We start from the raw sequence: 11,999 nt of genomic DNA, 5'->3' as shown, positions 1-11,999 counted from the left end.
TAATCCTGAAGACATTGATTAGCTTGTTCAGGTGTGTTTGATTAGGGTTGGAGCTGAACTCTGCAGGACTGCGCGGCTCTCTAGGACCGAACTTGCCTACCCCTGGTCTAGGTCATCGTAAAAATGTCTAGTAAATCTAGTTATTGTAAACAATTGAGCAGAAATCTGTCTAGGCAGAGCTCGTAAACGTTCAGTCACTTTGACTTGACCTGCTGCTCATTTCCTGTGCCTGTTTGAAGGGTCACAGGATGTCAAACCCCACAGGTGAGAATATTAACACAATGACAGTTTCCATTACTTCATTCAGTGAGTAACTAATGTGACAGTGTGACCTGCTGGAGAATCTCTACTCTTTATTACCTCACCGGGTCTCTTATTAGTTTCAGAAAGTTAGAAGCTGTTCAGTCTCAGTAAACAATAGCTTGAATTAGGGCTGTCAAAAAAAAATTAGAATTTCGAATATTCGTCGAATTTAAAATGAAAATCCACATTCGAATGCAAAAACGTTGCATTAAAATTTTAGGTGTGTGTCAGGCAGCCTTATCAGTGGCGCACGAAATGCGACGACGATGTAAGTGTCGTTGCATTTTAATGTTTGTTCAGTTGAACCCAGTAGATGTGGCGCTGCTACGTTGTTCATTCAAAATATTGCGGGAAAAAAGAACATCAGCATGCGGAGATGATGTTGTTTTTGTCAAAACCGAAACCAAGCCGTTCACACAGAACGCATATTTATCACATTTTCTTGAGGGACATCTATCACTGTTGCACTCGCGTCTCACAGAGAGCGGCATGTTTAGAAAGCCATGGAAATTAATGTAAGTTCAACTTTTTAAAAACATGTCAGTTTTTTTTAATGGCGGTTTTTTCCCCATCCTACTGCATCTCAAGTTTTTAAATGAAGAAAGTACTCTTTGTGATTGGTTTTCGGTCCTTTGTATTAAACTATACATACATGCATGATTCTGTTTCATGTTTCTATTTGTTTCAGCAACTTTAATTATATAAGGTTTATAAACATTATTTTAAACATTATGCACTTTTTTCAAAGATAGTCGTGTTATTTTATTATGCTTTGAAGAAACGTGAATAATATTTTGCTCGATGGCCCTCTTGTGGCCTCAGGAGAGAAGCCAAAAGCTTTTTCCCCCCTAACTGAAATTATGCCTTTTAAATTTGAATATAATTCGAATATTGATAATATTTAAGTACAAAATTTAAATGTAGTTTTTCAGCCATTTTGACAGCCCTAGCTTGAATGTACTGTATGTAGCCAGACTTCTGCACATGTATTGTTATTAGGGGCCAAGCCCCGAAGGGGCTGTAGCCCCTATTGTATCTGTACTGATGATTCTTCTTCTTCTCATCCAATGGGAGTCTATGGCAGCCCTATGAACGGAATATAGGAAAATGATGAAAATTGGCACACTTGTAGTGATGGCCATGAATAGTGATCTGGCCAACTTTGGGGTCTCTAGGACCAATTCTATAGCGCCACCACCAGTTCAAACATTCCAATGGTAATAACTCTTGAACCCCTAATTCTAGAAAAATGAAACATAGTACCTGATTACTCTCCTCATGTTGATCACATTGAATTTCTTACATGAAGTCTGCACCCATTACCGTAGCGGCCATTTTGAAAAGTACTGTTTTTCATTTTTTCGATACTCTTCCTTCACAGAATGACTGAACAGAATTTTTTAACCTACTTGTCAAAAAAAAAGTTATGATGCTGTGAATTTAACCGAGGTTGACCTGAAATTGGTTCAGAGGCTGTATCTCGGCCAAACTTTGATCAATCAAAATAAACTTGATACACTTCTTCAACAGGATGGTATGAGGCTACATGCCAAAGTTGGGAACAGCGCCACCTATGGATCATGAGAAATGAAAAATTGCTATTTTGGCTTATAACTTTTGAACAGTTAATCTGAAAATTATGATCTTGGTGTCTATGGATTCCTCGGGTCATGCCGAATCTGGGGATATCAATTTTGCCAGGATTGGCAAACCATGTGAATCATGTGTCCGGAATTTTGAAATTTGGCATAAATTGCAATTTCTTTTGAACCATTTGGCATATCTGCACAAAAATTGGTAGGGATCATCAACGCCAGGTCCTGGAAGTACCTCAGAAGTTTGAATACAGCGCCACCTAGTGTTCCAGAGATATAACAATTATTGCAAAAACACATAACTTTTGAAAACATTGTCCAAATTTTGTTATTTTTATGTCCTTTAATTCCTTGGGTTATGTCGATTCTGACGGCATCTCACTTGTCATTTTCCATCAGTGTGTCTGTCCGCAATATTGAAGTAAATGAATATTGAAGTAAATTTTTTCGCTACTCCTTCTAGATATGATCTTTGGACCGAGCCGCACAGAAATGACTGAACAGATTTTTGATATTCGCTTCCATTCCTGAGAAATATATCTTGGAAGTTGACCGTCCCTGAGTTTGTTTGAATTGATTCTCAGTTGAACTTCTGAACGTCAGCATCTGTGTGAACATCCATCTCCCCAGTGGCGCAACAAGATCGGTGACAGGCGCGTGACCTGGTGATTGTGGGTGCCGTGTAGTGCAACTTTATAAAATTTTGTGTAATCTTGTCCTGTTTTGATTCCTTTATTATCAAGATCAGCATTGTACACACCTTTATTTATCCTGGATTAGAAATAAATGATTTTATCCGTGCTGTGTTCATTTTCATTTAAACTTCTGTTTATTCTAAGTTCATTCTCACCAATAATTCTGAACCGGCTGTTTTTCACATGAATTCAATTTCCGCTGTTTTTGATTTTTGATCTTCCTGCTCTGCACTGCACTACAGCCCCTTATCGCTGCTTGCAGCTATATTTATTATTATTATTATCATTATTATTATTCTTTGAGAGCGCCTACTATAAAAAGTATTATGTAAATTAGGTTTGTTTTATTTTATTTATACATGTATTTTTTTATTTGTTTGTGGTTTATTTATTTATTGTTAAATTACAGTATATAATTTGTTAAATAAATAACTAAACTGTATCTAACATGAAAAGATTGAAACTTGATTTAAGCCACCACTGTCATCAATACAAAATATGAGTAAAAAAACATTATTATTTATATGGGCTGCATAAAGGGAAAAAATAATGTTAGCCTTTTTTTTTATAAAACAATAATATCACAAATAATATAAAAAAAAACGTAATTCAATATCAAAATATATAATATGACAATAAAATATGTGAGATATATGATTATAAATGTTATAAATTATCTGCTAAATTGAATTTATATTATGAAGTTTTTATAATAATTTTATCACAAAAAGATTTATACTTAAAAAAATATATGTAATTGCAATCTCATCCTAATAAGACACTATAACATAGTATTATAATATATACAATATATTATAAATTATATACATTCTAAAAATTAGATAACATTACTCATAAGAACTGACAGTATTATATCAACGCTGATAGAGAGACTGTCCTCACTTGCTCATTCAAGAAGAAATACTCTTTAACTGACCTGCTCTTAAAACATGTTATTTGCCAAGTCGTTTGATAAAAGAAAGATGAATGAAGAAACTCGGCACAATGAATGCAGAACTGTACTGTGTTGAAACACTATTCTGACGATTAATCCAGCACTAGAGTAAAACTTCTGTTCTACTAGTGAATGCAGAGGTAATATGAGGGACATAAAGGCAGATCTTTCATATTTCAGAGGTGAGTCATGTGACCAGGAATGGGTGAATGTCACAAAAATTAAATCATGAAATCATGAAATGTTTCACCTTTTCGACACTCTGACCTCATGTGCACGTCATGGACAGTGAGCAGTGTTTGGCCTTAGTAACTGGTTTTGTTGGTCTTTTACAGCTGGTTATGTTTTTGGACATGTTTTGGATGAATGGCTTTGGCCTTGCTTTTTATGCAGCTTTTCAGTTTCAAGTATGACTTAAGAAGCTTTCTAAAGATCACTGTCAATTATTTATTTTCAATGCACTCCTAAGAATAAAAGTTCTTCACGGTTTCTTTAAACTGGGTCATTTCCACTATAGTTGAGTTGTTTTATGGATCTTCTTTAGAGATTAAAAAAGAATGATGTTTTATTTTCAACTTCTTAACATCAATGTTTGGGTTTCTGGGTTTTATATATATATATATATATATATATATATATACATACAGTATATAATTTTTTTTTTTTTTTTTCAAACTGTGAAACCCTATTTGGTCATAATTTGAACATTTTGAAGGGTATTAGGAGCTGTCGCTTCATAAACATAATTTCCATCATAAGAATAAATATGCTACCTTTCAGCTTCTATTACTACTAATGATCATACATGGTACATGCATTTGGCAGATGCTTTTATCCAAAGAGACATACATTTGCATTCAAGGTACCCATTTAGCTTTAATAAGTTCTTGTTTTTCCTGGGAATCAAACCCATGACCTTGTGGTTGCTGGCACCATGCTGTACTGTTTGCGTTACAGGAAAGCTATTAAATAAATATAGATCAAATAGTGTATAAGTAAATAAATATAGATAGTTTATTTTAATACAATAAGTTCTAGCAGGTAAATACTGCCCTCTAGCAGCTGGTAAGTGTAGGAGCTAGGATTTTACTGATGGTCTTCATCTTTACTCGTATTCAAGATGAAATTAGACTCTATTAAATATATCGAGAAAATACAATCCCTTCTTTGTTTGAGTGTAATGCAATTAAATCAACTATAAAACCAATGAAATAGTCACTTATCAGCACATCCTGTTTTCCTGTACAGACTCACCATATAAGTCAGGATGAATCATTTTATAAAGCAGAAAGGAGTACTGAATTTCCAGTTAATTTGCTCATTTAATTTTATTAGTCATTTTCTCCTCAGCTTTAGTCCTTACCAAACATTTGTCCATTAAAACCATTCACATGAAATGAGAAATCATAATATCTGCAAATTACACAATTTATTTACAGTACAATGTTGATGACACTTTTCACGTGAAGCTCAACCCTTTCTGGCAATTTCATCACAGGGCTTTTAATTTGACGTATTTATTGAACACACTGACAAATCACTTGGTATTTTGTAAATATGTGTCCATTCCTGTTTCTTAGTTTATTTCAGATGTATTTGAAGCTTTCGAAGCACATTAACAAAATGAGGGATGCATTTTTAATCTTTGTAGTTTGGCCCCAAAAAAAATCGCGTGTAAAAGTTAAAAAAAGATGTGTAGTAGTAAAGTAAATATGGTGTGTTTTGACTTCCTGTCAACTTTTGGTTCTCTTATACACACTCGCATGTTTGCAGATGTTGATTGTGTTCACTCGTTTACTGTGCTGCATCAAACATTTTCTTCCTTCCTTCCATTCCAGACATGGCCTCCACGTTCTTCCTCCAGTCACTGACCTCCACTGTCTTTTCCTACAAAGAGACACACAAATGCAGAACAGAATTATGTCGTAATACTGTACAGGTGTGTGAGTAACCTTAGCTCTTTCATTTCAGCCACGATGGACGCCATTGACCCCCAGCCCACCTTCTCTGTGTCTTCCTTCTTGACGGACTTGAGGTTTGCTCTCAGGTCCATGGACACCTTGTGTTTGGAGCCCAGCAGAGAGCGCAGGATGGCGTCAGCGGAGACTCGGACTCTCCTCAGGGTGGGTCGCTTGAATTTGCCTCTCAGGTCCACGACTTTGATGTTCAGGTCCTTGATCTGCAGCAGGTTTGTTTAAAAGTTTCATCATTCGCTAGTTATTATTGAGCAATTTGGTTCTTGTATGAATATGATGTAATGTTCTTACACAATACCACAGTTCTACCTGATTAACATTACAGCATTATTTTGGAATAATGCAAGATCATAAACAGGTGCGACGCAACCTGTTTCCCTCCATGTTTTCTTTTCTTTTTTTTTAGCCAGCAAAGGCATTTGCAAAATTCTTTTTTTTTTCTTCAGTTTTTCATAAAATGTTCTGTTGTTGTTTATTTTCATATTTTTAAATTAAATCATTTTTTGTTGTGATTAATCTTGGAATGTTGGAATTTTAATTCTACAGAGAAAATGAATGGGAAAAATGCTTCCACAACCGAGGTTGAATAAGTAGGCACTCACTGTTGTGCTCTGTGAAATATTAAATCGGTTCTGATTTAGTAAATATGTTGGATAGTGTTTTTGGTTTTAATATGTATTGACAAATTAATGCTGGAAACTTGTTATTTCATGTCTGGTTCAGGGAGTTGCTGTGATTGTGAATGGCCAAAAAGACATTTCATTTTCCTACAGACGTGGTGTGTTGTTGAGCTAAACTGTTTCTTTACTTCTCTTGTGTTGTGAAGCACTTTAGCCTCGATATCGTAGCGCTCCTCGTCCACCACGTCGATTTTAACATGTAGTTCCCGACACAGCTCCTGATAGAGAGAACAAATATAGTGTTTACATGCCTGCAGCTGTTTCTGCTGATGGTGAAAGAAGTTTTTCTAAAAGTATGATTTTATATATACAGAACAATATTATTGTTTGTTTACAATATTCATGGTTCTTAAATAGCACTTTTGGGATACTATAGTTTCCAAAAACATGGTTTCCCATGTTATAATTTTTGGTAATACCATGGTACTTTTTGTAAGGAATTTATTTATATTAATATCAGTAGTATGAGAGTGTTTTGTGATTTTGTGTTGTGGATGATGTACCTGAAGCTCAGCGGAAGACATGCCACTCGTCTGTAGCGGAGGAGCTTTCTCAGCCAGATATCTCTCCTTCTCTGCTTCTTTATCTACTAGCTCCTGCTCTAACTCATCCTTTGCTTTAGCTACCATAAGACTCTGATGAACACACAGACATGCACACTTTAACATCTAATATATGCTAGGAGCAAAAGCTTTTGAATGCACTTTCTTAATTTGTGATGCTTGCTAAATATTGCTTTATTACATTTTTTGAGCAACCCTCCCAAAACACTCTACAAATGTGTCATTTTGTACAGGAAACACTACCCATGTTGTTTTAAGAAAATGATTACAATTTTTGCAGTGCAGTTGTACCTTAAGCATCAGCTTGCGAGATGCAGAGATCTTGGACTTTTTCTATCAAATTTCAAATAAGCATTGGTTATATAGAGCAGACATTATTTATGCTGTCATATACTATCATTCTCACATCAAAATATTATTTGTTATGGTTACAGTAGATTAGTTTGCTGGTAGATCAAAAAAAAAGTATTGAAAAAGTGGCATTCAGTGATGGCTTGTCACTCTCACCTCTTGCCTGCAAAAGAATAAAAACACACAATTAGATCATAAAATATGATTCTTATTAATAACAAAGCTTTTAGTTTGATGTCCAAAAGTCTAAGACCACAAAGAGAAAATGCTTTTATTTAGCATTCTTCAAATTAATACATTTTTTAATAATATAGTGATTTTTATAATAAAGTAATTGGAGGGAAAATAATTTGATACACTGTAAATGATTTTTCAAAGTTACAAATAAATCAAAGATTATTGGAGTGTTTTACAAGAAAGTAATAATAAAATCAATAATGAAAATGTAATTATTTGTCTAATTTAAGTATGTTTTACCATTTCAGTCTTTCTACTTAAAAATGACATGTTAAATTCAATGTGTGACTGCATTTCTTTATTTTCTTTATATTATTTGTTAAATTTACTAGCAGTTTCTGAGTGAAAATTGGAAATCCTACACAATTTTTAATTTTTAATTTTTTTTTAATTACTTAAGGTGATATGAACAAAACCTGATTGTCCAAGATATTTGGCATAAATTGAGAATCAAGAAGCAAAACAAATGATTTAATGAATTAATTATTTATTTGATTATTAATAAGTGACCCAGAAATAGTGTAGAATCTTTTTTTAAAATCATTTTCTTTCTCAGAGTTTCAGTGTGGTCTCAGATTTTTGGGCTCCATTGTATTCAAAGACTCCTAATCAGCCTTCATTAATTCTGAGGCCTTGAGTAAAGACAACACAGCTGGTAAATCCAAGAATAGAGCACATTTTTCGAGAGAGCCGTAAGACGTCTTAAGATGACGAACAACAGAAAGCAGAGACACAGAGATATACTCACTCGGGCATCTTTACAATGGCGATTCAACCTAGGAGATAAAAATAAAGGCGTTTGTTTCCAAAAGGCAGGACCATTGGGAGGATCTTCAAGGGGCTCAAGTATCAGACAGCCTTTCCAGATTCAGACGTGCTAATCAGATGCCATTATACCTCTGTTTACTCTAACAGCAGCAGCCTCACGTATTCGACTCTTGAAATCATTGCGGTAATGATATGTCGACCGTTCAGGTGTTGCTTTTTAAAATAAATGAACTGCTGCTAATTGATTGATTTGGCGTTTGTTCTGCATCTGTTAACCACTTCAAAGTCCTGACAGTGGCCGTGCACACAGATGAAGTGGACCCATTGGGAAAAAGGTGTTGGCAGACGCCTATCATGGCGCGGTGATTTTGGCATGGTAACTATGCCGCACAGATAACAATCCCAGCTTTCTCCAGCCCATATCCACTTGCAATGCACCATAAATAGACCCGCACCAGAGCTTCAGAGGCTTTAACCCAGCCCAAGTTTCCGCTCAATGATGTTCAACCGGCCTAGAGCACTTACAAAAACAAATACGGTAAATTACGCAATAAAATGAAAGAGCATATCATCATAAATCTGGAACTGGATAGGTTTATTTAACCGAACGCCAAAGGTGGTTTCCAAAGTAATGTTTTTATGATGCTTTGGGTTTCTGCAATTTAAATTTAGGTTTTATGCAGCTCAGTACTGGAAGGCCAAAAGTAAATGTTTGAATCAGCTTGATAAAGGGGTTATTTTTTAATTAAATGATCTGAGAGATAAAATCAAAGTGATTTGGGAGACGGAGAAAGATTATAAATCATAAAGCATTTTTGTAAATAAAATGAAAGGAAAGAGTAATATTCACCACATGTATTGACATCAATATGGGTTTTTCCAATGACAATTTCTTGAACCATTACATTTGATGACAGTAATATTTAATATTTGGTTACACATTTGGCCATATTAACAGATATTGAGAAGGAAACGTCCATGCAGTATTCAGATTTTTTAAATATTTTAATTTGGTTTATTCTTCTTAGAAATGAAGAAAAATGCAATGCAGGCTAACTTTCCTTAACACGGAAGCAAACTGAATGAACTTACCTTGCAGTGCTCAGATGGGCAGAGAAGTGATGCTCTAGAACAATGCCTCTCTTTTTTAAGACACCCTCTTATTGTTCATCCTCGGCCTGTTACTGGATGATATTATTAGCGTGCACACACACACATAAAGCTTTTATCCAGCACTTGTGGAGGGCTGTTATTGATAGGCCTTGTGCGGCACTTAGCCGGTTAGACAGCTGTGGACTGTGGTTCCTCATGATGCTTCGGGCCTGTCTCACAACCTAATTTAGCTTACTAGAAGATAAAACTGTTTCACTTAAAGAAATTTCAATTGATCTTTTTAACATGTCAACAATGAGGTATCTTAATATCTCTACTGTTTCTCTGAGACGGCATTGAGATCAGGTCTTCTCCTGAGAAAAAGCCTCTAGTAACCCATGGGTTTTGGAAGAGATCTCAACAAAGTCTTCTTTGGTTTTATCTGTCTGTTGATCAGTAACAATTTGCTTTACTGGAAGAAGGAAAAACTTTTCTTTTTGAATTCATAAGATCATTTAAAGCACATTAAGTTTCTCAGACGTTACTCTTTAGAAAAAGCCTCTGCACTGTACAAATAATTTGTAAATAAAAAAAGGTTATTGGACTGTGTTTTACAATAAAATACTACATTAAAAGTTTCATGTTTTACTTCAGCGTGTTACTTGCTATTTATTTATTATTTGTGAAATTTAAATTATTAGCAAGTGAAAATTATTACAGAGTAAATTCGACACAATTTTCACTCAGAAATGAGTAAATTTCATAAATAATTACAAATAAATGACAGGTAGCACACTGTATTAAACATTACATTTTGAGATAAAAAGACTGAAATAGTATTTCTTGTAAAACATGCTTCAATAATCTTTGTTTTATTCATTTTGAAAAACTTTTTACAGTGTAGCTCCAAACTTACTGTGTGATAAATATTGATCTCATTTGTAAAAGGAAGTTGATACTTAAATGAAGCATAACTGAGAAACAAATGAAGTATCATGAGGTATAAAAGAGAAACCTACGAGCATTAAAATCTTCCTTTGGGTTTCTCAGAAGATGAACATTATCCTTCATAATCTATCGAATAGTTGACTTTAGGGATAAACTTTACTTCATGGGTATCAGTTTTGCCTTTTGTATAATCATTTTTGCATTTATATAATCATTTTAAACACATTAAATCTGCTGCTTCTGGGATGTTTCTCCTGAGAAAAAGCCCTGGATGTTTTGGAAGAGATCTCAGCAATGTCTCAAACTGGCCAAGAATCCAAAGTCTGCAGTCAAATGGCAGATATTTGAAACATATCTCATTAAATTCTCCTAAAATCAAATTATCTGCTATCTATATTACTTTTATAGCCACAAACTTACTGTATGATAATGACTGTTCTCATTTGTTTTTCCATTGGAATTTTAGAAGAAACATCTGAAATGTAATGAAAATAAATTGAGAATTAAATGAAGTCTATAATGAAGTTATAAGCTATAAAAGAGCAACATCTGAGCATTAAAGTCTTCCTTTGAGTTTTGCATAAGATGAAGATTATCTCCTAAGTCTGTTTTTTTCAGTAACAATTTGCTTTAGGGATAAACTTTACTTCATGGGTTTTGCCTTTCCTATCATCATTTTTGAGATGAGATTTTTTTAGATTATTATTATTATTTTTTTATTCTGTCACATTGATTTGCTGTATCAGTGGAACCATGCTCTGTGTTTGACCCTGCGTCTGATTAAAATATTAACTGTAGACAACAATAATCTCTGTGAGAGATTATGACGGGAATTCAAAGTTGCCCATAGGTTGGCATAGCTAAACATAGAGCAGTTAGACAGCTGTTAACGCCACTCTGGTGTTTGTGAGATACTAAAAGTTATTTTGATGTCTCGAGATAAATGCATGCATGCAATGCTTTTATTTGCGCTTAGGTTTTGCTGGCTTTCTCCAGGTGTACTTTGCAGTTATACAACATCCTTCCAGGTCAGAGAGATTACCGGCTTTATCAGGCCTTGTACTTTCAAAATAGAGTGTCTTGCCACATAGATTTCCATTATAAGTGATAAAATATTCCCTGAATTTGCATTCTTGCTTGTTTTTGTCTCTGAAACCATGTTACCAAACTCTCTCTGGTTGCGGAAAGCATTCAAAACAATGCCGTTTCTTGGCTGTATTGTGTTTGTGTGGGTGTGTAGATGTATCTTATCTGCATGTCGATTTGAGCATCATTTCCAGGACCTGCTTTCTGAGAGACATAAAATATAAGATCTTCCATCATGCAGGTATTGTAACATGACTCAGATGCTGGTATTGTGTCAAAAGGGCTTCCTACATTGCTAGCTGTAGAGAGCTCTAGAAGGGTCAGTCTGCGGGTAACACCTGTCCTGTTTACTCTCATGATGGGCTCTGCTGGATTTGGTTCTTGGCTGATGTAGAAACCCAGGATTATAGATGCTGCATGTCGGTCGTGATTGGACCGCATTTAGAGCCGCTGTTGATATTGAACGTTGGTGTGAGAGGATTAAGCATCATTTAATATGTGCTCGTGTTATTTTTGTGCCTATAGAGGATTTTTTTGTCATGGCTTTTATGTGTGATGAAGACCGGGGCTAGTTGTCACACTTTTTCCAGGGTGGGTTTATTTATCAGTCAGTTTTTGTATACGCAAAAACCTTAAAGTATTGGCTACAGAAATTATCGATCATTTTCATTTAACGGTGACCAGCAAAAAAAATAAAAATATATATATATATATATATATGATATATGGTGGGGCATGTTGTCACATTAT

At 34.7% G+C, this 11,999-nt stretch overlaps 2 protein-coding genes and 1 long non-coding RNA gene across 3 annotated transcripts in view; 2 read left to right on the top strand and 1 right to left on the bottom strand.

Moving 5' to 3' along the window:
• Positions 1-2,689, top strand: part of LOC107666067 (uncharacterized) — a 12,252-nt gene extending 9,563 nt beyond the window's left edge. The window contains exon 3 of the long non-coding RNA XR_001631632.1: positions 2,362-2,689. This is a non-coding gene — a long non-coding RNA (uncharacterized LOC107666067). The remainder of the gene's footprint in view (positions 1-2,361) is intronic.
• Positions 2,690-4,870: 2,181 nt separating this feature from the next.
• tnni1b (troponin I type 1b (skeletal, slow)) lies at positions 4,871-9,259 on the bottom strand. Its single transcript, XM_016457157.1, has 8 exons — positions 9,216-9,259; positions 8,104-8,131; positions 7,275-7,281; positions 7,059-7,100; positions 6,708-6,839; positions 6,333-6,422; positions 5,551-5,727; positions 4,871-5,435 (listed from the first exon to the last, which is right to left on the bottom strand). Exons 2-8 carry the CDS (start codon positions 8,109-8,111, stop codon positions 5,343-5,345), a joined length of 549 nt encoding a protein of 182 aa, XP_016312643.1. The 5' UTR covers positions 8,112-8,131; positions 9,216-9,259; the 3' UTR covers positions 4,871-5,342.
• Positions 9,260-11,052: 1,793 nt separating this feature from the next.
• The window catches only part of nav1b (neuron navigator 1b), a 108,890-nt gene continuing 107,943 nt past the window's right edge, over positions 11,053-11,999 (top strand). The window contains exon 1 of the mRNA XM_016457145.1: positions 11,053-11,191. The gene's annotated coding sequence lies outside the window, so the exon portion shown is untranslated. The remainder of the gene's footprint in view (positions 11,192-11,999) is intronic.

The sequence above is a fragment of the Sinocyclocheilus anshuiensis genome, unplaced genomic scaffold, assembly GCF_001515605.1.
Source record: "Sinocyclocheilus anshuiensis isolate Anshui unplaced genomic scaffold, SAMN03320099.WGS_v1.1 scaffold447, whole genome shotgun sequence".
Taxonomy (NCBI): Eukaryota; Metazoa; Chordata; class Actinopteri; order Cypriniformes; family Cyprinidae; genus Sinocyclocheilus; species Sinocyclocheilus anshuiensis.
This window is presented reverse-complemented; position numbering and strand designations above follow the sequence as displayed.